This window comes from Festucalex cinctus, chromosome 15, assembly GCF_051991245.1.
Source record: "Festucalex cinctus isolate MCC-2025b chromosome 15, RoL_Fcin_1.0, whole genome shotgun sequence".
Lineage (NCBI taxonomy): Eukaryota > Metazoa > Chordata > Actinopteri > Syngnathiformes > Syngnathidae > Festucalex > Festucalex cinctus.
Window position 1 is genome coordinate 12,522,156 of NC_135425.1, and position 26,065 is coordinate 12,548,220.

General features: G+C 38.8%; 1 protein-coding gene across 3 annotated transcripts; it reads right to left on the reverse strand.

Annotated features, from left to right (window-relative positions):
• Positions 1-49: 49 nt before the first annotated feature.
• Positions 50-25,840, reverse strand: LOC144002559 (splicing regulator ARVCF-like). 3 transcript variants are annotated; one of them, XM_077497889.1, is made up of 15 exons: positions 25,697-25,840; positions 15,789-15,986; positions 13,737-14,281; positions 13,175-13,650; positions 11,567-11,750; positions 11,303-11,420; positions 9,115-9,286; positions 6,984-7,001; positions 5,542-5,669; positions 5,321-5,471; positions 3,568-3,760; positions 3,285-3,396; positions 2,502-2,589; positions 1,571-1,650; positions 50-1,073 (listed from the first exon to the last, which is right to left on the reverse strand). In XM_077497889.1, exons 1-15 carry the CDS (start codon positions 25,715-25,717, stop codon positions 981-983), a joined length of 2,577 nt encoding a protein of 858 aa, XP_077354015.1. In that variant the 5' UTR covers positions 25,718-25,840; the 3' UTR covers positions 50-980. The 3 variants fall into 3 exon arrangements, with proteins under 3 accessions (XP_077354015.1, XP_077354014.1, XP_077354016.1); XM_077497888.1 differs by having other exon boundaries at positions 13,175-13,653; XM_077497890.1 differs by lacking the exon at positions 25,697-25,840 and adding an exon at positions 21,748-21,936 and having other exon boundaries at positions 13,175-13,653.
• Between the last annotated feature and the right edge of the window lie 225 nt (positions 25,841-26,065).

Genomic DNA, 26,065 nt, shown 5'->3' on the forward strand with positions numbered 1-26,065 from the left:
GCACTTTTTCGCCATACGGCTGGAAAAGATAACACGGATAAAAATGAGAAATTCTGCACGTAGTTTATTTTCCATTCGACATCGCAATGCAAAAAGGGAGCGAGGGACTACAAACCAGACTTGTGTTGAACGTATAGGACCACTGATTGACCGGTTGGGCGGCTCGTACGCGTCTAAGACCTCGGATTCTTAACATGGCTATTAGATATAATAAATATCACAATATAAATGCATCCATTTAGCTTATTAACAGTCCTTTTGTTTACACATTTACACATCTCGTCTCAGGAATCAAAGGGGGACGCGGGGGCAGTTTCGCAAATGGCACACAGAGTTTGTGATATATATATACATATACATATATATATATATATATATATATATATATATATATATATATATATATATATATATATATATATATATATATATATGAACTACTATTTATTTATTTTTGGCAGTGATAGTTCACTACCCTTGACAACCACCAGGCTCACGGTAATACTAATAATATATACTTCAGATAGGTTTTGGACTATAATTTCTCATCTGAATCTTTCTTCTTCAAAGACAGAACAATTTATAGAAAAATGAATTATAAACTAGCAGCTTAATCTCATTGAAGTGTTTTAAGTGCTTATGTGTGCGGTGAAACTAAATTCTCTTTGGGGTCGTACGTCTACCGCGGCTTGCATATTTCAGACTACGTCATACCATACGTATGTCGATGACGGTTTTTAACATGATTGGCCTCTTATACAGTATATATGGGGAATCTCATTTAAATCTATGAACAAATAAGCATCTCGTAGATAAATATTTGGCACATCATTCCCTAGGATCAAAACAAAAACTACTGTTACTGGATTTGTTGATACTACACGTCGGAGCCATTTGCATAAATGTGCATGTGGGCCGCTCGAGAGTGTCTCTACCCGCGTGTGGTGGTGTCGCACTGTTAAATGGCCGCGTTGTGGCGTTCACACCCACGAGTCCAGCGGCGGAGGTTTGTTATCCATGAGGCCCACGGCGGGCCTGCCAGCTCGGATGAAGTGTTTCCTCTCGCTTATCGCCTGCGCGGGGGTGGGAGGGACAGATATGCAAACGTTATTGGACGTGGCGTAAACAAACAGGCTTGGCGGTACTAGTATGCAAAGCATGCACAATTGGAAACACAGTGGTGCCTTGAGATACAAGTTGAATTTGTTTTGTGACCACACTCAAAACATTGGTATCGTGTCAAGTCGTCTTTTTCCAATGAAATGAACGGAAATGTCATTTATCCATTCTAGCCGTTGCATTTTAATGTGGACAAAGAGCACTCCAAAATATGATATAATAATGACATAATTAAATAAAATTCTAAATAATTTTAGTTTCAAAATCACAAGAATTTTTGACTATTTGCCAAACTGCTGCTTACTGAAGTGAGTTGAGACGAATTCACTGTAAAAGCAAAAAAATCATCCAAACTATGTCTAGTAGTATCTCAAAAAACTTGTATATGGTGTCACTCATATCTCAAGGCACCGCTGTACATAGAATTTTGGTATGCTCAAAATTGTTTTACCGGAACAGGGTCTCTTTCAACAACAGGTCCAATTCCATCTTCCACTCTGTCGTTTGGCTCTAAACTGCTGGAAAATACATCTGAAAAACAAATACAGTGTATATTATGTACAGTATTTACAGACAATGAATATTCAACTTTCAATGACTATTCAATGCATACAGTATCTGAAGGTATGCTTACTTTGACTGCTTATTACCGCTAAATCTCCAAAACTTTTTTTTATTTTATTTTATTTTATTTCATTAAAAACTTTGTTAAATTCACGTGATCCACAAGGTCAATTTCAAGGTCAACTAAAACAAAAGGTCAAAAGGTTACAAAAATACGCACCAGTCTTCTAAATTATTGCATATTTTGAATTCTTGTTGAATTCCCCGTCCAACAATATTCGTTTTATGAAGATTGGCCGAGTATTTCTGAGGTATAAGGGTTCACAGAAAGGAGGCCACGCCCCTTTTTGCCAAACATGTCAAAAGTCGGCGCGTCGTAGCCCCCAAACCCCTGCTCCGATTGACCTAAAATTTGAAATGTAGTGTTGTGCCTTCACTATCAACAAGTACACCAAGTTTGACTAAAATGAAAATCTTTTTACACTGGGTAATTTCACATGGACCGGCCTACATCGACCTGCTTGAAATTGATCAAATTGCTTGATTTTTATCATACTACCATTAAGAAATAACTTGTGCATATGTGACTTCCTCCCACCTCTGAACTCTTCAGAATGCAAGAAGCCAGCTCGGGTGCCGCTGACGCGTCGTCGCACCGATAACCTTGACGGGGTATCGCTGCCTTTGCGCCTCCCTAACAACTTGAGCCCCCTCTGGTCTGTTTGAACACAGCTTTCGCACCACCCATTCCGCCTCGCTAGCCGATTATCAAATAACATTTGAAATTCATGAAAAACCTTACACAAATGTTTTCTGACCTTGGGATTTGTCCATGAGAGGCAGCGTGATGTCGTCGCCGCTTTGCTTCACACTCTTGGATTTTTTTGTCACTCCGGTTGCTGTCGACTTTGGAAGAAAGTTGAGAAAAATATCACCAAAAAAATGCACTTTTGTCTCACTTTGCTGCATTTATCTCAAAACAATTTAATGGTTTGTGTTTTATTGAGTGCTTTCATATCAGGTCTTAGCACCTGATTTATGCTAGTAATGAATTCAGTACTCGCCATTGGCAACTGAGTACTACTATAACTTGTGGAATAATACATAATATGTCTTCTTATTTAACTCATTAGCTCCCAAAAACGTATAAATACGTCATATTTTAAATGTTTTAAGTGTCCCAAAGACGGATTTATACGTTTTTTATGTTGTTTTTTTATGCCAGAGCATAGAGAAGGCTTTCATGCAGTCTCTCTACTGCAGAAAATGGTTGAGTGGCAGCAGAGTATAAGAGATCAACCAGGCCATGTTAAAACCAGCTGATTTCCCCACAGTTTGAAGCAGAATTGTGAATAATGATGAAACTTAGCTCTGTTCTATTGCAAATTGCTGCACAGCAGAAACAGATAGGAATATACTTTTTTCCTGATAAAAGAAGAGACTCTAATCTCTCTTTTGGTAGATTCCATATTTTTATAGCAATAGAACATAATATTTCGCGGGCCTTGCAAAATCAGTCAAAATCCAGGAAAACACTTCAGTGAAAATGGTTGGGAGTGAATGAGTTAAAAAAAAGCTAAAAACAAAAATATCCTTCATACCTTAAAGTGGCTTTTATTCCAGCCCGCCTTGTTGAGTGCATTCCTCAGGTCCTTGTAGGCCCAGATGGTCTGAAGCACATGGGAGGCAGCCCTGGTTTCACGTGTTGATTGGCTGGATGAAAACAAACAAAAGAGACGGTTAAAATAAAACAAAATAATACAATTGACAGGAATAATACAGTGAAGTTGCATTTTTAGAGGAAAAGATTTGCATTCTTTCGAGAATAATGAAATCCTGAATGTTAACCCTGATTAAGCCAAAAGTTACACTGTGGACGTTCACCTTGACCTGCTGATGGCCACCAGTTTCTGGACGGCGTGTCCGTGGATGAGCGCTCGTGCGTTCTCCTGGCTGTCGCTGATGATCTCGTGAATGGTGTTGAGGAGCGACACCACCGTGTCCCCTTCCAGATTTTTGGCTGGTCGCTGCTGGCCGCATGGCAGGTTGGCCACCAGATCCCTCAGAGCGTAGCTGCCTGCAGAACAGTAGTGGCAAGTAATGAAGTACAAATACTTTGTTACTGAACTCTAAAAACAGTTAGGTCAAAAGTAACACAATTATGGATCAAAAATGGATCGATCCACTTTACGGGTCCATGTGACCCAACTTTGGGTCAAGAATTGGGCCATTTTGTATAAAACAACCCATAAAATTGGGTCACACTGAGCCAAGTAGACAATCTGACCCAATTTCTGGGTTGTTTTATACAAAATGACCCAAATTTTGACCCAAAGTTGGGTCAAATTAACCCAACTAGAGGATCTGATCCAACATTATGGGTTGTTTTATGCAAAATTATCTTCTTTCTTTTTGTAAAACAATTCAAAGTTGGGGCAAATTGACCCAAGAAGATGTTTTGACCCAACATTATGGGTTGTTTTATGCAAAATTATCTTCTTTTTTTTTGTAAAACAATTCAAAGTTGGGGCAAATTGACCCAAGAAGATGTTTTGACCCAACTTTATGGGTTGTTTTATACAAAATGACCCAATTTTTGACCCAAAGCTGGGTCAAATTGACCCAAGTAGATGATCTGACCCAACTTTCTGGGTTGTTTTATCGAAAATTATATTTTTTTTTTTGTGCAAAACAACCCATAAAGTTGGGTCACACTGACCCAATTAGACCAATCTGACCCAATTTCTGGGTTGTTTTAATCAAAATGACCCAATTTTTGACCCAAAGTTGGGCCAAATTAACCCAAGTAGAGGATCTGACCCAACTTTCTGGGTTGTTTTATATATACAAAATGACCCAATTTTTGACCCAAAGTTGGGCCAAATTAACCCAAGTAGAGGATCTGACCCAACTTTCTGGGTTGTTTTATACAAAATGACCCATTTTTTTTTTATCCAAAGTTGGGTCAAATTAACCCAACTAGAGGATCTGACCCAACTTTCTGGGTATTAAATACAAAAAGACTAATTTTTTGTATTTGTTTTTTTGGTACAAACCAACCCAGAACGTTGGGTCAAATTAACCCAAGTAGACGATCTGACGAACAGATCGTCTACTAAATCACATGTGTCATGATCCGGTCCTCGAGGGCCAGAGTCCTGCATGTTTTCGAGGTATCTCTACTCCAATGCACCTGATTCAATGATCAGGATAATTATCAGGTTCCTGCAAAGCTTGATGATGAGCTTAAATATGAGTCAGCTGTGTTGAAAGTGGGAAACCTCGAAAACCTGCAGGACTGCAGCCCTTGAGGGATGCAGTTTGACACCTATAGTTGGTTTAATTTATATTTAGCTTATTTTCTTCTTTTTTGGGGGGGGCACAAAACAACCCAGAAAGTTGAGACAAATTGACCCAAGTAGAGCATCTGACCCAATTTCTAGGTTGTTTTATACAAAATGACCCAATTTTTGACTCAAGGTAGAGGATCAGTCCATTCTTGACCCATAGTTTGGTTACCTTTGACGCATCTGTTTTTATAGTACATATTTACTTAACCCTCCTGTTGTCCTAAAATTTTTTACCACATTTGATCGAAAGGATAGTAGGAGGGTGAGGCAGATTTTCCGGCAGTTACCTATCAGGTCTTTATTCCGTCTGTCCATGGCCAGGTTACGGAGAGCTATGGCCACGGCTCGCACTACTTTGTCCACGTCGGAGCGTAGCAGCTCCACCAGGATGGGAAGACCCTTCTCTTTTCGCACCGTGGCTCGAATGTAGCTGGACCACTATGAGGACAATCATCCGTTTTAAAGGCAATTTGATGGTCTGCGCAGTGAGACGCCAGCGCCCACTCACGGTCCAATGTCCGGCGGCGAGGTTCTGCAGGGCGCCGGCGGCCGCCTCCAAGGTGTTGGCGTTGCGACTGCAGCCGAGCAGAGACAGGTAAAGCCTCACCACCTCAGGCTGGTACAGCATCTTCAAACCTGCACAAACACACAGTAAAGTCACGGTGAGTGCTGAACTGTGAGTTTGTGGGGATATAAAAACTCTGCACACCACTGCTCAAATGCTTGTTTTTTATTAAATAAAAAAAAAAGAGACCAAAATCATTTCAGAACTTTTTCCACCATTTATGTAACCTACAAGAAAAACTCAAATGGAAAGAAATTGTCAGGAAAGCCTATTAGAGCTGCTGAAGTTTATTTGGGGCTAATCACAGGTACTTTAAAATGTGGCAGGTACGTGCTGACTACCATTTAACCCATTTTGTGCAACCACATTATCACAGCTATTTTGACTTCTCATAATTGTTTTTTTGTTGTTGCTTTTTTTTCAGTCAAGCTGTACAGATTGTAGATCACATAAATGGTGGGAAAAGTTGTGAAAATATTTAACTTGGTCTCATTTTCTTAATATCAGGAAAAATCTGATATTTGAACAGGGGTATGTAGACTTTTGATATCCATTGTAGACTTGAATTTTCACATTGATGTGTTGAATTAATGTGAAATGAAGAAAACTGTAAATATTTTTCCGCTAAATTAATTTACTGTTAATATTTTTTTCCCTGATAATAGAAGGGGCGTATTATACTTGAGGGAGGCATTTATTTGTCTAAAGTAGACCAATTAGCACTCGTATCTGAGAAAATATTCCTCGATTAACTTTTTTTCTCCCATATCCTCACCAAAATGCATTTTTTATTGGATTATTGCTCTTCACAAGCCCTTGGCAGAGGTAATTATCTGCTCACGAGGAGGTTAGCTTCGTCTACCGTCCACGAGTACAAGCTTCTGGTTGATTGCCAGAAACGCTTAACGCTGCAAAAGTGCAACATGCTCGATTTGCATTGGCGGTCTGCAGCGTGGGCCGACATGTGCACTCATCTCTTTCAAGCCACGTTTGAAGCGTCTACGCCCAACGCAACAAAAAGATATTTGGACACATGCCACGATAAGGTTGGGGTGGAAATAGCGTTATATTGACGGGGATAGTGGCCCTCTTTCAGCTGCCGGGTCATTCGGTTGCAGTAATGCAAGTGTCCTCGAGCGGGGCAGGTGCTGACGCGTGGTCTTGCATTTCAACGAGTTGCCCCTGGCGGCTCTCCGCAGCGCCATGCATACAAAGCAAACAAGCAAGCGGCTGCGTGCGTGTTTGATAGTCATCTACTGTACAAAGGAGAGGTCTTCATATGATAATCTCATTTGTGTGTGGTCAGGAATTATCATAAACACCATTTTTTTCTTCCCCACACAGATCAAATAAAATCTAAATATTTACAAGAAGCAGTTACTGACCATGGCTGAACCATTCTTCTGAAGAAAGCGGGCGGTAGGAAAGAAAAAAAAAAGAAAAGACAAATGTTAGAGAGAGGACACAAAACACACAAATGTGAAATATTCCAGACAAATTCTCAGTATTTATGTGCCTTAACTAAAATACACCTTTATTGACAATATATTTTATCATCACTTCCCCCGTCATTAAGAAATCCAATTTTGTCTGACCTCTATCAAGATGGAGGACAGGCACACATTAAGGAAATGACTATACACAAATTGGGTGAACTCAAAAATTTCAAGGCAACAAACTTCGATCAAATTAAATGTTTTAAAGTTATGAGGGTGTGAAAATGGACTTTTCTGTTTCACAACAAAGAATTTATAGAACTGTTAACGCTTGTATTTAACACCAACTTAAAGCAACATCACAGCAAAATCTTTTGGAGCTAACAACTTGCTTGCTTTGATGCAATAGTTGAGCTAATTTTTGTCATATGTAAAACAAGTTTTTTTGTGTGTGTGCACATCACACCTCACATATTTAAAACTTTACAATTTAAATTAACTCTTCGATGCGATTGTTGGAATAGCTTTGATTAGTAGTAGTAGCCTACTACTACTAGTTTTATCTATCTAAAAAAATCAAATTATATTTGACCTATGTTTGCTTTTAAGTGTATTAAATTAGTTTGTTTGAAAGTGATTTAGAATTTTATATTTTTAACTATTGTGTATAAAATGTGCTTCATAAATTAAACTGCCTTGCCTAGGTGCTAATTGTTGCCTATAGCGTTTCCATTATGTGTTAGCATTAACATTAAGCTAGCTGACAAAAGACTAAATTTTATTTCTTTGTTGCATTTAAAAGTCTGAAATTATTTAGTTGTAAATACATTTGATTCTTGTATTTTTAACTATTTTTAGCACCTTGTTTAAAAAAAAAGTATTATGTAAAAAAAAAAAAAAAAAATGCCTTGCATAGATGCTAATCGCTGCCTATAGCGTTTTCATTATGTGTTAGCATTAACATTAAGCTAGCTGAAAAAAAAAGACAAATTTTTATTTATTCATGTTACTTTTAAATGTCTGAAATTATTTAGTTGTAAATACATTTGATTCTTGTATTTTTAACTATGTGAAGCACCTTGTGTTTGGAAAAAAACCCCATTATGTATTTAAAAAAAAAAAAAAAAAAAAAAAAAAAAAAAAAAAAACTGCTTTGCCTTGATGCTAATCGTTGCCTATAGCGTTTTCCATTATGTGTTAGCATTAACATTAAGCTAGCTGACAAAAGACTACTTATTATTTCTTCATGCTGCTTTTAAATGTCTGAAATTATTTAGTTGTAAATACATTTGATTCTTGTATTTATAACTATGTGAACCACCTTGTGTTAAAAAAAAAAAAAAAAGCATGATGTAAAAAAACAAAAAACTAAACTGCCTTGCCTAAGTGCAAATCGTTGCCTATAGTGTTTTCCATTACTGTATTTGTTAGCATTAACATTAAGCTAGCTGACAAAAGACTACTTATTATTTCTTCACGCTGTTTTTAAATGTCTGAAATTATTTAGTTGTAAATACATTTGATTCTTCTATTTATAACTATGTGAAGCACCTCGTGTTTAAAAAAAAAAAGCATTATGTAAAAACAAAAAAACAAAAAAAACTGCCGAGATGCTAATTGTTGCCTATAGCGTTTTCCATTATTTGTTAGCATTAACATGAAGCTAGCTGACGAATGGCTAAGCTATGTGCTTGCTTTAAGTACACAAGGTGTAATTCTCTTTTTTGATGTTAAGCTTGAAAGTAAACTTGAGTGTATTGGCAATAAATAGCTTGAAGACTCATTTTTTAAGACTATTTACTAATTCTATTTGCCAAACTGCTGCTTGTAGTTAAGTGAGTCACTGCCGTCATATCAAGGCATCACTGGAATCTAATGTCTCATTTTTTTAATGTAATTTTATTCTAACCACAAATTAACCCTCCATGGATGACTCATACTTTCCTATTGTGAAAGTGAAGCAACAGCAAGATGGCCCTCCTGCAGTTTGGCAAATGAATCGCGCGGAAGTGTGGCGATAATAACGGCGAGCCCGGCCTGCAATTAATCACAGGTTATGAAAACTGTTCCCTATGCGCACCTTTGGGCCTTTTGCCTCCGAAGCAGTCGGGCTCGTGGTTCTTCTTCCGGTGCGGCGCCACGGACTTCATGAGCTGAGTGACGTGAGGCTCCTGCAGGCGCTCCACGCCCGCCACCTCCTTGTGCACGTGGTAGGAAAGGTTTCGCAGGATGCACACGCAGTTCTCCACCGACTAAATGGAAGATAACGGACAAGAAGGATAGCCGTTCGTTAAGCGTCGTCAAATGAAACGTCTCGTTAATTCGCATTCCTGCAGCATGGCGATAGCGTGCGTGTGGAGCGTATTGCACTTGGCAGCTTTGGTGCAGAGTCTCAATTAACTTGATGGAGTGTGACGCTTTAATGACACATAAAAGTAATGCTTCCTGACTTGGAGCCAATAGGATTTTAACATTTGCTCCCCCCCACCAACCCCCTTCGGTGGCTGCATCCAAAACAACATCACTGCAATGAGATGTGACACTTCCTGCCCCCCTCCGAGCCTCTTCTTCCATGCTCTGACATCAACTTCCATCATTTGCCAGCCAACTATTAAAGCAGCAAATGTCCACATGGAAAACTCCATTCGGGAGAAATAAAAAACAAAAAACAGGCAGTGCTAGCGGTGCGAGTGGGGCAGTGACCCCAAGCATCCAGCAAATGGTCACTTTTGCCACCGCTACATCCGTCCATTCGCTTTCTTGTCCTCATTAAGGCGAAAGGTGAGTTGGAGCCAATCCCTGCCGGCTTTTGGCAAGAAAAGATGGACAGATCGCCAACTGATTGCAGGGCAGATATACAGTATAGAAAAACAACCAATCACTCTCACGTTCACATTTAACGTCAATTTATTTTAGTCTTCAGTAAAACTAAAATTACTTTTGGAAAGAGAAGCGGGATACACCCTGGGCTGGTCACCGATCAATCACAGGCTCTATAATCACATGAACACCAAAGACTGGTCACTGGCTAATCACATGACAAGCAATCATTCATTCTCACACCTGTGCGGAATTGTGAGTATTCAATAAAGCAAAACTGACTTTTTGATGAGAGAAGTGGGGTATACCCTAGTCTGGTCACCAGCCAATCACAGGGTATGAAACGGAAAACATCTAGTCACACTTTCCCACTTAGGGACAATGTAGCAGTGTCAAAAACCTAAGGTCACTTTTGGGGAGAGAAGCGGGATACACCCAAGACTGCTTGCCAGCCGATGGCAGTATACAGCAAGCTAAACTACAAGCATTCACAGTTAAAGTCACACCTATGGACAATTTAGAGTTATTAATCGATCTAGGATGATTTTTGGTGAAAGAAGCGGAGTACCACTGGACTGGTCGCCAGGCAATAGCAGGGTACAGCTTAACAAATTACAAGCATTCGCAGTTAAATTTCCACTTCTGGACAAATTAGAGTCTTCAATAGACCTAAACTCACTTTTGGCAAGAGAAGTTGGGTAAACCTTGGACTGGTCGCTATCTGATCGCAGTCGACAGCAAGATAAACCACAAGTAGTCACTGTTAAATTCACACCTAAGAACAATTCAGTCTTTAAAAAAAAATCCATTTTATTTATGGTGAGAGAAGCGGAGTACCACTGAACTAGTCAACCAGCCAATGGCAGGGTACAGCCTAACAAACTACACACATTCACAGTTAAATTTCCACTTTTGGACAATTTAGAGTCTTCAATAGACCAAAGATGACTTTTGGTGAGAGAAGCAGGGTACACCCAGGACTGATCACCAGCCAATCACAGGGCACAAAGAGGCAAACAACTAATGACACTTTGTTCACACCTTTGAACATAATGTAAACTTTTCAATTAACCTAAACTCACTTTTGGCGAGAGAAACTGGGCAAACCTTAGACTGGTCGCTATCTGATCACAGTCTACAGCTAGGTAAACCACAAGCATTCACAGTTAAATTGACACTTATGATTCATTTAAAGTCATCAATATAGACCTAAAATGACTTTTGGTGAGAGAAGCAGGATATACCTGGAACTAGTCACCAGCCAATCACACGGCACAAAGAGAAAAACACTAGTAACATTACTTTTACACCTATGGAAAATTTAGAGTCTAAATAGATCTATGGATGACATTTGGTGAGAGAAGCTGGGTACACCCTAAACTGGTCGCCAGTCCATCACATGACACAGGTGGCCACGCTCCCATGGAAATTCATAGTGTTCGACCGACCTTGTTGTCCGTGTCCTTGTTGACCACAGCCGAGTGGAGGGCGTGCAGGAGCGCATCCACGAGTCCTTCGCACTCCCTCAGCCGCTGTCTGGCCTCGGCTCCATCTGAGCTGACGTTCCTACGGCAACGACAGTCTTTCGTCAAAAGTGCTCCCCTCCCCGCCTTATTTTTTTTTTTTTTTTTTTTTTTTTTTTTTTTTTTTTTAAAGGCCTCATCCATCACAAAAACGTAACCGCCGCCTATCATTTTATTGCCCAAGGTTACCGCAGACAACCCGACGTGTTCTTGAAGACGGTGGTCCACTCGGCGCTGTACCGCTTGGACGGGTCGCCCGCTTCTCTCCTCCAGCCCGAGTGGGGGATGATGATTTCTTCGTTGAGCGTTTGCAGGCCGTGGTTGATGACCGTCATCTTCAGGGGCTCGTGCGACGACAGGTTCCAAAGGGTGCCTGGAGACAACAAGTACAGTGCAAGGGTTATGATGATAAATTGGGATTTTTCATTATAGCTTTTATTTCATTTTGAGCACTTTGTATACAGCAATGCCTGTTCTTAAAGCGCTTTATAAACAAAGTTGAGTTGAGTTCAGTTGAGTTGAGAATTTTTATTTTTATTATTAAAGGGATACTTTACTTATTTAGCCATTTTTGGCAGTCAAACATTAATATTTTGCCTATAATAAATTTGCTATTTTCATTATTTTTCACGTACAATTAGTACCTTTAAAAACACATTTTGCAACTTGCTGTCAACTGAAAATGACGTCACAAGGGCTCAGGTAACCAATCATAGCTCAGCTTGTGAATGTCACATGACCAAACCTAGAAAACAGGTGATTGGTTACCTGAGCCCTTGTGATGTCATTTTCAGTCAAAAGCAATTTTTATTTTTTCAGTCAACAGGAAGTTGCAAAATGTGTTTTTAAAAGGTTTTAATTGGATGTGAAAAATAATGAAAGTATCAAATTAATTATAGACAAAGTTTTTAATGCTATAATGGGCTAAATAAGTGAAGTATCCCTTTAAATTTTCAAAAATGGTTCATTTTAGTTTAGTTTTCATTAGTTTTAGTACTATTAGCTTTAGTTTTTATACATATATGGCGTATTTTCCTTTCTGTCTTGATTATTGTCACTTATTTATATATTGATTAAAGTTGAACATATTCGAAATAAATATTTCAATCAATCAATCAATCAATCAATCAATCAATCAAGCATTTTACATTTCTTCTTCTGTACAGACGTTGACCAATACCGAAAAGCTCATGACCGGACACGAAAACAGAGGAAATTTTCAATATAAAAAAGATATTTTGCATTTTTATTATAGTGTAGTTTTTGTTTCATCAACAGTTTCAGTTATGTTGTTTTTTTGTTTTTTTTTAAAACATTTTTGTTTTAATTTTATTTCGGTGACAGAAATGTTTTTTCACTTTTAGTTTTACTTATTTCATTATTTTTTGTTTACGTTGCGGCGCCTTTGGATACGAATGACCCAACTTACGAGTCATCATTCTACTGATTTTAAACTCATTTCATTAAAAGAGGTTCGACAAACAGCAAACGTCATCAAAAAAATGTTTCAAGCTGCTAAATGTCGCTCAGTTCAAGTTTACTGTCAAATTATTTCAGACAACTAAACTACATTGCGGCTTTTGCTAGCTAGATGCTAATGTAAGTAGAAAAAGCCATAGACATGTTTTCGATTAGCATCAACAATCAGTACTTTGGGCTCTGTCACCTTTTAACAATAAAGTTAATAAGACCAAAAAATAATACTTAAAAAGAAATTAAAAAATCGGTCAATATGTTTAAAATTGGTATGTGTATCTATTTTTATCGGAGGGACGGCCGCAGAAGCTAAAACTATACCTGTGACTAACTCTTTGACCTCCATGCTGCCTGTCTTCCGCAGCAGTCGTACCAAAGCCTGGATGCCGTCACAGTTCCTGATAGCCATTTTATTGTTGTGGTCCTTCCCGTAGGAAATATTCCGCAGGGCTCCACAGGCCTTGCGGTGGACTTCGGCTTTGGGGTGGTCCAGCAGGTCCACCAGCATGGGCACCCCGTTCAGCTGCCGCACCTCCTGCTTGATGCGGTCGTTCTCGTAGCACAGGTGCTGCAGGTAGGCGGCGGCGTTGGACTTGACCGGGTCCATGGGGTGGCCCAGCATGGAGATGACCTCGTGCAAGTTGGGGTCCCTCCAGCGGGGGTCCCTGCGGATGCTGTCCAGGCTCACCATGCTGCTGCGCTTGTGGGGGAACTGCAGGGTCTGCGCTCGGCACATGGCCTGGAAGAAAGGGTTCAGGTTGCCCTCCAGCTGCGCCATGAAGGCTTCGTCGTAGCCACTTCTTGAAAAATAAAAGAATAGAATCAGTATTGATGGTGGAACACATCGATAATTTTGTGTATATTCGGCTCGGAACGTTTTTACCTGGTCCTCGAGGGCTCCCGTAGGAGCTCCATGGTGGTAATGGGCCTAAAGTTGTGAATCCCTCCCAAGGTGGCGTAAGTTGCCGCCGGGTGGTCGTTCCTCATGTCCACAGGGTTATCCGACTGGTCCCCGAGGTTGTCGTCACCCGTCGGGTTGCTAAACCCCGCCGGAGTGTAACTGTCCCTCAGGAAGGGCAACGTGAAGTGCACCCCGGGTTGGAAGTTTTTATTTGGCCAGTAGCCGTGGAGGGCGCTGCTGCCACGGGCCAGGCTGCCGTAGCCGGCGCGTAAATCCCCCCCGGGGGCTCTGTAGCCGTCAGGGAGGGCGTAAACGCGGCTCTGGTTGTCCGGGTTGACCGGCTGAGGGTCATTAAGCTGAAGAACCGGTTGAGGGGATATCTTGGCGGGTGTTTGAGAAGGTTCAGTGTCAGGAATCGGTTCTTCTGTCGGGGGTTTGTCTTCGACTGGCGCATCTGGCGGATGACGGTTCTCGTGCTGCAATTCGTCTGCCGTCTGGGCAACTTCATTATCAGCAGCTTTCAACTCCTACAAACACACAATTAAATGTGTCCATGCGTTAAGTTAAATGTTAAATGTGTCCATGTGTGGTTACATTACAGCAAGGGTGGGCAAAGTGTGGCCATAATCCAGCCCACATAATTTACATTATCGTGAGTCTTGGAATATTCGATGCATTAAACTAGATTTTTTTTTAAATGCATTTGTAAATATCAAAAACTATATAAATGTATGAAATATTTCCTGTTTTTCTAAAATACTTTTTTCATCCATTTATTGAAAATAATAAAATTGAAAAAAAAAAAAGTAAAATCATTTTCTTTACCACATAAATGGGTTTATTTATTTATTTATTTATTTATTTAGTATAAAATAAAACAGTAAAATATATATTTTCTGTGTTTAGTGGTTTAACTTTTTATTGTAAACAATGTAAACGACAAATATTTGTGAAATAAAGCATTCAACTTTTTTAATTATTAATAACTGTCAGTATTGTTTAATGTGTTTTAGTAAATAACACAAAAATATTAGTAAAATAAACAATTTTACACAAGTATGTATTATTTTACAGTAAATTAAAAGTTGATTTATTAATTGTAAAATAATAAAATATTAAAATAATACTAGTAAAATAAACATTTTAAACATACACTTTATATATTTTTGTATTTTATATCAAATAAGTTGGTTAATTTTTACTTAAATAATGGATGATGATTTATTGATTATAAATAATGTATATAAATGATTTATTTATTGCAAATAATAAAAAGACAAATCGTGAAGTCAGTATTTTTCATATAACTTGAACTTTTGTTTCTAATTAAATCACCACCTTCCTAAAATAATGGCCAAAGTCAGTTTTTGTTTTTCTTTTTTCAGGAAAAAAAAAAATAGAACTAAATGCTGATTGTTTTATGTTTATTAATAATTTCATTTTGGAGGTGGAATTAAATTATCGGTTTAACTAAGGGATGTCGCCAAAAAAAAAAAAACTGTCAAAATATGACTTAGGCTATTATTTTAATCGGGTGACAACAAAAATTAAAAAAGGAAAATGAGGTTACCTCTTTAACGCTGCATACAAGTTTTTAATGTCATTTTTTGTTTTGTCATTTGCAAATATTCTGGCTTATCTGTCCATTTCAAAAATCCACTATATCCCTTACCTGTGGCTGCAAACGTTTGCCACCTCTTCTGCAGGCAACGCAAGAACTCGCAATGGCACATTTGATCTGCGCCTTCAGCTCCTGCTTATTTCCCATCGCGACCATCACATCTCATCATCTTCCCTCACTTAATGCGTGCTACCGTTAATTAACGAGACCCTCTTTGCTGCCAAGGAGTAATGACCCCGTCTTAATTGAAAATAAGTTTATGTTTGAATCTAATGAAAATGTCAAGGTCCAGCCAATGTTCCGAAGACGATGAAAATGGACAGTCTGCTTTGAGATTTTGATTGCAGCGTGAACGCGTTGCTTCGGCAGACAGTTTGGTCACCAGTCAGTGAGTGAGTGAGTGAGTGACTCACCTCTACGTCAGTCTGCAGAGGCGTGTCGGCCTCGGTGGAGCTATCGTTGGTGGACGTCATGGCAGAAGCGACGGACGTGTCCACTTCGTCGTTGTTGTTGTTGGTGGCGGTGGTGGTGGTGGCGGAGGGCGGATCCACCGCCGCGTGCTTCACCTCCGGCGAGGGCGACAATGCAGGAGGCCCCTCTGAGCTCTGCTCCTGAACACACAAACGGTTGAGGGATGACAGCTCAGCAGCATTCGAAACGTTCCCTGTCAGCACAAACACATTTCGCAATTGGACCGATAAACATTGGGAAAGTGGTGTTCATCCTTTCAGAAGCATAACAAGTTATCAGTGAACTTTCATACCGAGGCGGCGTAGAAACGTGTCCTTTCTCTGCACTTTGTCAAACTTTGCGCAGTGACGCGACTGAGCACATTTTTTTTTCTTCTTTTGATAGCAACTCAAAATGACAGGGAACGTCTTGCAGGGATGCACAAAAGAACAATGATTGTTGTTTTTTTTTTTGGTTTATTTAAGAAATAGGCAGCCAAATGGAGAACAACATTCACGCCATTACTGACTTTTTTTTTAGGCTGAATGCAAAAATACAGCTTGCTTTTGAACAAAGCAGATGAGGATAAAGTGGTTTATCACAACTGAAGGCCCATCAAATTGCATTTCAATTGAAACAATCGAGGTGGGAAAAAAAAAAAACGTTTTTTGAGACTGCAGACTTATCTTTTAATGTCTATAATCTGTTGTTTTGAGTCTGGATTTCCTTGTGTATATCTAATAAAATAAAATAAAATAAAATAAAATGAAAAATAAAATAAATTAAAAATAAAATAAAATAAAAAATAAATATTTAAGTTGAATCTAAGAAATTTAATTTAATTTAAAAAGGTTAATTGAATTGAGCTGCAGTGAAAAGTGAACTGGTTTGAAACAATTCAATTTAATTAATAATACCTCATTTATTGTCAAAATTATGCAATTATTAGTGTTGTTCCGATACCGATACAGGTATCGGCAGAGGTGCCGATACTGCCTTAAAACAGTGGTATCGGTATCGGTGAGTACTCACAAGTAACATGTTCTACATACCATTAACTCCAACACTAATATAGGATTTTGGATGCAGCATCTTGTGTCTTGCTCGTGCACGACATAAACATATATATATATTCATATGTGACATGTTCACTGCATGCCGATCTAAGATATCCTATTGGCCTTTGAATGCTCTGAACCAATGGCAGGACAGCTTTTTCATGTTGAGGGAAAAAAAAAAACTTAGGTATCGGTATCGGCCGATACTGCAAAGCTGGGTATCGGAATCGGTATCAGGGGCCACAAAACGGTATCAGAACAACACTAGCAATTATGCTATCCCAATTATATGCAAATTTTCTCTCACAATGCCTCGCCCACTTAAATCAGGATTTTGGCCTGTTTTAATAAAATAAAATAAAATAAAAAATAAAATAAAAATAATAAAATAAAACCTCAAAATTAAATTAAATTGAACGCTAAGAAAATATTATTAAATCTAAGCTGACTGAAAAAAAGTTAATTGAATTGATCTGAAGTGAAAAGTGAACTGGTTTGAAAATTCAATTTATCATATTCAAAATTATGCAATTATGCTAACCCGATTGTATGCAAATTTTCTCTCACCATGCCTCACCCACTTAAATCAGGTTTTTGGTCGGTTTTAATAAAATAAAATAAAATAAAAAATAGAATTAAAAAAAATAAATTAAAACCTCAAAATGTAATTAAATTGAACTCTAACAAAATGAAAAATTTCTCTCACCATGCCTCACCCACTTAAATCAGGTTTTTGGTCGGTTTTAATAAAATAAAATAAAATAAAAAATAGAATTAAAAAAAATAAATTAAAACCTCAAAATTTAATTAAATTGAACTCTAACAAAATGAAAAATTTCTCTCGGAATGCCTCACCCACTTAATTCTGGATTTTGGCCTGTTTTACTGCCACTCCTGCTGAACTTAGGTTTAAGAATCTTAATTGTCCATTGGTGTGAATGTGAAGCAAAATTACACAAAATTAAATTACATAAAATGAAAATGATCACAAGAACATTTGATTGAATGAAATCAAAATTTGGAAAAAATTATTTAATTCAACTGTAGAGTGTACGTCTCACCAACTGACGTCTAGATTTTGGCCTGTTTTCCTGCCACTTCTCACCATTTTGCACACTACATTGTTAATCATTTACTAAGGGTCAAAGTCTGAGCATGTAAAATTAGTTATAATAATTAAAAAATATACCAATTATGATGTATTATGGAGTGTTGAATATCCTACTCAATCCGTGTTAAATGTAGTTGTCACTTACTTCCATCACGTGCTTGTGGGAGGAAACTTCTTTAGCGCACTAACGAGTTAATCCGTATCCGATTATCTGTTACACTCATTTCACTCTTGACAGCCTTTTGATTGCATCCATCGAAAATCCAGGACAAATGATCCATGACACCATTACGGGGGATGATTAAATGTAGTAAACGTGGAGTCTAAGACATCATTTCCCAGACAAATGTGAGAAGAAATAACAGCTGACAGCTCCATAAGAAATATGCTACATTGATTTTATATTAGGGGTTAGTGCAATCCATCCAGCAAATGGAGATATGGTAGAGAAAAAAAAACATTTGGGATGTTCTCATTTGTTTCTGTATGGATTTTAGATTTAATATGGGCAAGATTGTGGGGCAGTGCCCCACTAGCTCCAGCTTGGCATTCTGGATTTTGGCCTGTTTTACTGCCACTTCCCTCATCTAAAAGTTAGCCAAGATTCTAATTTTGTGAGTGCTTGTTTTTTGATATAGGATGACGTACGTGCTAAGGCCTGATCTTTTTTTTTTTTTTTCGTTTAAGCTGATACAAATTCCGATATCAGGCAGAATAAAATTCCAATTACAGATTAATCCATTGATTAATTTTCAAAATATATATATATTGAATGAAATCACTTATTTTTGGGTCCCATAATACTTACAACAATAAAGATATGAATTACTGGCAGAACGTTTAACTGTTTCACATTACTTTGTCCTTTAGCAGGACTGGACTGGCCGTTTGGCATACAGGGCAGATGCCCAGTGGGCCAGCCTCTTTTGGGGCCGATGCAGTACTTTTTGTTATTTTCCTACATTTTACCCCAAGAGACTGGCCCACAATTTAGAGGGACCAGTCTGTCAATCCATTTCGAATATAGATAACAAACTGAAACATCATCAATAAACATCAGTGGCAAAACTACATGTTAGACAAGAGTCGCGGCTGGGCCAGGCTGGGTCAAAATGGTAGGGCCGATTTTTTGTGCCAGTTCAGCCCTGTCCTTCAGTATTTAACATTAAAAATTGAAAAAAACAGCTGTCTTTGTTTTTTGTTTTTCCCCAATCAGAGGACAGAAAAATGCCAATATCAGCAGTGAATCTAAAATGACACGGCAACACATTGAAGCTGAAATCTGATTGGACAAGAAAAAAAAAAAACTAAGGCATGAAAAACTGGAACCTGGACAGCCAAGACACATGCTATGAACTGAAGACAAAAGACTTTAGGAAATAAATTATCTATCTATCCATCTATCTATCTAGCCAGCTAGGCTGGCCAGCTAGGATAGCAGGTTAGCTAGCCAGGTTAGCTAGCAAGTTAGCAGGCTAGCTAGCAAGCAGGTTAGCTAGCTGGCTAGCAGGCGCTTTCCATCTATCTACTCCAATAACCAATTCCATTGATTAAGTTAACCCTTAACACAACAATGAAGATGTGAATTACAAGTAGAACATTTGACTGTTTTCCATTACTTTGTCTTTTAGTATTTAGCATTACAAATCTTTTTTTTAATAGCTTATTTTTTTTCAGTGCATGTCCAAACTGCAAAATAAAATAAATGAATTGGCCAATTTTTACCAAACGTAAACACACTGATATCAGCCAATTAATCATATGAGCCCTATGTGACCTGTGACAGGCCCCAGCACAGCGGTGATCCTAATGAGGACAACCTATAGAAAACGGACGGCTGGTTGTGAAGCTTTATAATGAAACTGTGTTTTGTCTATGTGAGACTGGAGCTGGTCATAGAAATTAAAAAAAAAAAAAATCCCATTGGACACATGCAGTTTTATGTGAAATTCATCAGTTATATGGACGGAGGCGCAATAGAGTGCATGAGCGTGCAGATAAAATGGTGAAAAGCTAATCAACTCCACCAATTCTGCTCCCTCTCTCATTCTCTCCTTCGCTCTGCAGATCTCAAGTGCCCAACTCAACTCTGCTGCATGACAAAAAAAAAAAAAAAAGCACACTAGAGCTCTCGCTTCTTCTTACACAAGAGCCTCTCATCTCCTCATCCCAAATGCGGAGATGGAAGGGTCATGCAAAGATGACCCCGAACACCTCCAGGGGGTGTTTGATTGGATATTTTGTAGGACGGAGGAGAAAGCGTAGCTGCGCTCCGCGTAGACAGCTTGATGAAGGATTGGTGCGGCGATAGCGTCTGGACAGACAAGGGCCCCGCTTGTTGTCGTCCCCTCGGTCCGATGAGTCAAGCTCCAGAGGGGACGCCGGGCCAGCTCTGAGTCAAAGCTTATTCAAATAAGTCACTGCAGCGTCACTAAAAAGTGCACTCGCCCTGCCAAATAGGTCGAGATGATCGCTCACAATCTGACGGCGGCTCGGGAAAAAAAACAACAAGTGGGGAACACAGCAGGGCTGAAGAATAATCTAATTGCAATTTTGTTTCCCCTCCCTCAATATTCAATATGACTTTTTTACAAGTCAAGGTTTCGACATGCCCTGCGATTAGCTGGCAACCAGTACCCCGCCGACTGCCCAGAGCCAGCTGAGATAGGCTCCAGCGCCCCCCGCGACCCTTGTGAGGAATAAGTGGTCAAGAAAATGGATGGATGGAAGGTTTCCACAACTGCTAACATGCTAGCAGACCCGTCACCAGAAAGAAATTGTAGGGGGGGGGCATTACCTTTTTTGGGGGGGGGCACACTTTATCAACCTAAATCTAATGTTCATCAGGTTGAACAGCGGCATTGTGACAACTGCAAAAGTGTTCAGATATATTTTCTGTCACTTAAAAGCGGCAGTTCGTTCTGAAATCTAAAAGACAAACTGAAAAAAAAATGTGTAGTTCATTTTGCATTTATTCAACTCACAAGTTCATTTGAAACAAATCCACTCTTCACTTCTGTAAACAACTATGTCCGAATGAATGACTCTGTGACCCAGCCCCTTCTATCTGGAATTGGCTAGCAGTTGCCTTCATTTGCGTGTTGGATTAGGGCTGTACGATATGGACAAAATTTCCTTTCATTTTTGCCAGACATCTCTATTCTTTGATCTTTGACTCAGCATGAGACTTCATATCATTTTATTTTTTTATGGTGCCTTCTGTATTTTGTTATTTTATTTCTATACTTATACAGATTTTTTTTTTTTTAGTATTTTATTTGCGTGTATACTTATCTGCTTATATTTACTCTAATTAATTTTATTTTGTGTTATTTTATTTTACTTGTGTCTACTAAAAGACTAATTTCTATTCCATGCACAGCACTTTGTATGCAGCAATGGCTGTTTTAAAGTGATTTAGAAATAAGGTTGAGTTATGTCGATGATATACAGAAACAACATATGGGTTCAGTGAAAAACTAAGCAGAATATCAATCCAAAAAGGATGTGTAAAGTGCTGTTTTTTTTTATTAGAACTTAGTGACAGTCATCAACATGAACAAACTTGGCAATAAAAAAAAGAGAATTCAACTCACATTGTACTGCAACTGCTTTAGTGATAAATAATTTTATGCTGCTTAGTTGTTGTTGTGTATGTGTGACTGCTTGGGTCTGTTAACCGCATACTGTGTATTGCTACAATTCATCCGTGCTGTGTGGCTTGACTAATTAAAATAAAAGTTTGACACTCACTTGTAAACGTAACCAGTGGACTCAGGATTCCAATTGATGTCAACTGTGTCATCCTGGATCAAGGTTTGGCGTTTGGTGGCTCCCATTAAAGCCGCACGACGTGCTCACTGCTCAGTCTTTGTCCCAGCGCCAGCCGGCAAATGCGCACTATCTACCCGGAAGTAGATTTGGCTAAGGCACGTCTGCAGAGCGCGCGTCTCCCCCCCACCCCACCCCATCCCTCCTGATCCTGATTGTCATTGGCTCGTTTAGTTGTCAATCAAAGCCAAACTTGAAAGGAGGTATGTGGTTGGCTGGCACGCCATGCTTTACTTAAAACAGAAGGCGCAAGTTTACGTGACTGATAGGACGAATAGTTGGTGAGTCATCTTGCTAGGGCGGGCACGGATGACTGACAGGGCGGGCACGGACCCCCAAGGCCCGCCCATGGCAACGGTCCGCATGCTAGCATCCAATTTGAAGTCCAATTTACATTTTAATTTCTCCTGCGAGGAGGCGGGACAGAGCAAAACAAGATACTAGTGCCAACGCGTAATACTTAGCCCCAAGGACGACATGAGTAGCTCACAGGTCTGTTCTAAAACTAGCCCACTAGTGATGGGACACTGTGACTTACAAAGAAGAATTAAAACAGAAGAATGTTAACATTTATTTATTTATTTATTTATTTATTTATTTCAACATAACATGGTACACATTTTTTTTGTGCTAAATATTCTATATTTTGTTTAAAAAATAAATTAAATTATTTTTAAAAGGGGCGGGGGGGACATTTCAAAAAAGGTCATTTTAATCATATCGTGATATATTTGCTCACAGTTGTCAAAGCGTCATAATTTAACTCATTTGCTCCCAAAAATGTATTAATACGTTCTATTTTCAATGTTTTAAGTGTCCCAAATACGTATTTATACGTTTGTTTTTATGCTTGAGCTTACAAAAGGCTTTGACGCAGTCTCTGAACTGCAGAGAACGGGTGAAGCAATGGTAGTTATTACAAAAACGGCCAGCAGGTGGCAGCAGAGTATAAGAGATCAACCAGGGCCATGTTGAAAACAGGCTGATTTCCCCACAATTCTAAGCAGATTTATAAGTAATGATGAAGCTTAGATATATTATAATGCTAATTGCTACAAAATGTAAACAGATAGAAATGCACTTTTTTTTTTCCTGATGAAAGAAGAGACTCTAATCTTTCTTTTGGTAGGTTCCATGTTTTTATAGCAATAGAACACAAAATGCTGTGGGCCTTGCAAAATCAGTCAAAATCCAGTAAAACAGCCGGGATCCAAGATGGTTGCTTCCGTGAAAATGGCTGGGAGTGAATGAGTTAATATCACCTCACACTACAGGATAATCACTAAGAATATCATTTCCGACACAAGCGATAATCGGACCTTTGCTGAGTTGGATCACAGGGGAGGGAAAATTGTGAGGATTCTTATTGAAGCCAGCTGCACAAAGTCGATTAGATGGACTTTTAGTATCCAGCTCAAGGGCACAGCAAACTCATAAAAGCTCCGAACTCACCATAAATCCTGAAGAAAGAAATCGTGCATATTAGCCTGAACAGGCGGTCATGGTGTCATTGTTCATCTCACTCAAACGTGATGATGTCACAACTTGTTTCTCGCTCTCCACCGATGTACACGTATGAATGCGGCGATTCGGAATCAAACGCTGGACCCCGAATGCCTCACGGGGAAGTGAACGGACCTCCCATCCAGTGAACCAAGAAATTAATGAGAAAAAGATAAAAAAAAAAAAAAAAAAGAAATAAAAAAAAAATCATTTGAAATTAAGTGAAATGCAATGAAGAAGAATGGAAAATTGCCTTTGCAATGAGGAATTATTTTTATGGTGACCTTTTAAGTTAAATTTATTATTATTTTTAAAAGCATAAAATAAATAAAATTACCAAAATATATACCATATATTAACAATAAACGATGATGATGATGATGATTACAGAAAAAAAATGCAATGATTTCTATTGCGACAGTTAAACATTACAATAATAATAATAATGATAATAATAATAATGATAATAATAATAATAATAATAATAATAATAATAATAATAATAATAATAATGGAACAAATTAAAAAGTGCACATTTAAAAAATATATATTATAAAAAATAAATTAAAATTAATGTGTTTATTTAATTGCCCCCCTCAAACGGTCAAATTTAATGCACTTAAAAATCTTTTTATTTAATTGCTTAAAAAAAAGTAAAATAAAATCAAATACTGTACCAATATTTACGATTGAATATAATTAACAGAAAGTCCGCTTTTCATGGTAATCATCAAATGTTAGTCAAATGTACTGCAATGTAAAAAAAATACAGTTTAAAAAAACGTTTTTTTAATACATTTTAATGTTAATATTTGTGCATAATCAATACCATTTTTTGTCATACCGATACCAGTATGAATACTCAACTCTTCAGTAGAACACGATACTGATACCATGCACCGATACAACTACAGTATGAGTGAAAGATGTTAACATTTTCCTTCATTTCATGTTAATTCAAGCATACAGTGGATATCAAAAGTCTACACACCCCTGTTCAACCCATATTTTTCCTCATATTAAAAAAGAGACCAAGATAAATAATTTCAAAACTTTTCCCGCCATTTATGCAATCTATAAGCAGTACAACGCAAATGAAAAAATAGACTAATGAGAAAATGTGGTTGCACAAGTGTACACTCCCTTTTATAACTGACAATCTGGTTGTGTTGCGAGTAGGGACAGCCCCAATACTGCATTAAAACAGTGGTAGCGGTATCGGTGAGTACTTACAAGTAACATGCCAATACCATTATTTCCGGCACTAATATATGACTTTGGATGCAGCATCTTGTGTCTTGCTTGTGCACGACATTCATCGATGTGTGACATGTTCACTGCATGCTGATCTAAGAAATCCTATTGGCCCTTGAATGCTCTGAACCAATGGCAGGACAGCTTTTTCATGTTGAGATAAAAAAAACAAAAAAAAAACCTTAGGTATCGGTATGGTATCGCCATCGGCCAATACTGCAAAGCTGGGTATCGGAATCTGTATCGGGGGCCAAAAAACGGTATCAGAACAACACTACTCGATACCACTTTTTCAGAGTGATACTAGTACAATTGAGTAGTCACTGATACTGATACCAAGCACCGATACCAGTAGCACTTTTGATACATTAAAAAAATGACAATGATTTTAAAGAAAGATATTTATATCCCATTATAGCATTTTTCCTTTTTTTTTTTCTATTCTTGTAATTTCTTATTTTTAGCTTCTGATCGTAAAACGGCCATAAAAGTTATTGACTACTGATACCTCGAAATAAAACCCGGTATCAGCCCAATAGCCCAGTACTCACCCATGCCAACTAATAATCGAAAGCCACAATATGTCTTATTATGATACATGTTCTATACTGCCATCAATGGTGAGAACAGCCCACCCCATCATCCACCACATACATACAACGTCATCATCTTCTACCTTTCCTTAATCTCAAAGCAAACATTTTCCCCCTTAAAAGTTGCTATTGTTGCCACTTTGCGCCTGCCCTCAAATAGTTAAATGCTGCATGGTCACATTTAATGCGATACATCATGGCAGCACACTCACCACAGTATGTGTGTGCGCTATTTGATTCCTCTATTCCATCCCTCCCCATTGGGCCAACATCTCATGACACAATCAAAGATCAGCACCCTTATCACCTTATATTTATGCACACACTTGATGAAGATGTGAGCACCATGCCCTCCTCCTCCTCCTCCTCCTGCAACACAAGGAGACTGCACCGAACAGCAGGCAACTGACACCTCCTGCATGACAGCGGCACAATGCACGCGCTCCCCGTCTCCGCAGGAGAGGAAGAGGAGGAAACGCGCGCGCACGTACACACGCACACGCACACACACATGCACGTACCTCCTTGACTTGTGCAGGCATGCCGGAACCTCCTTCCGCTCTCCCCTACAGATTGATGCCGCCTCCTCCTCTTCTTGCACCTCCTCTGCTTAATTTCTGCCTGTGAGCATGTGAGGCAGTTCAAACATCATCCAGCGCGCACACACTCACCCCCTCCCTCCCTCCCTCCCTCTCTCCGCTGCCCACCCTCCCTCACCCTCAGCAGCGCACACACTTTGCAGGCAGGCGCAAAGGCATGCACACGTTTTGTCCGACACAAACGTGGAAGGAGGGGGCGTGAGGGGAGCCCCCCTCCCCACCCCCCTTGATGTGAACTGCAGTTAATGTGAGCGCCATTAGCAAGGTGCTGAATCCACAGTGTGGAATGGC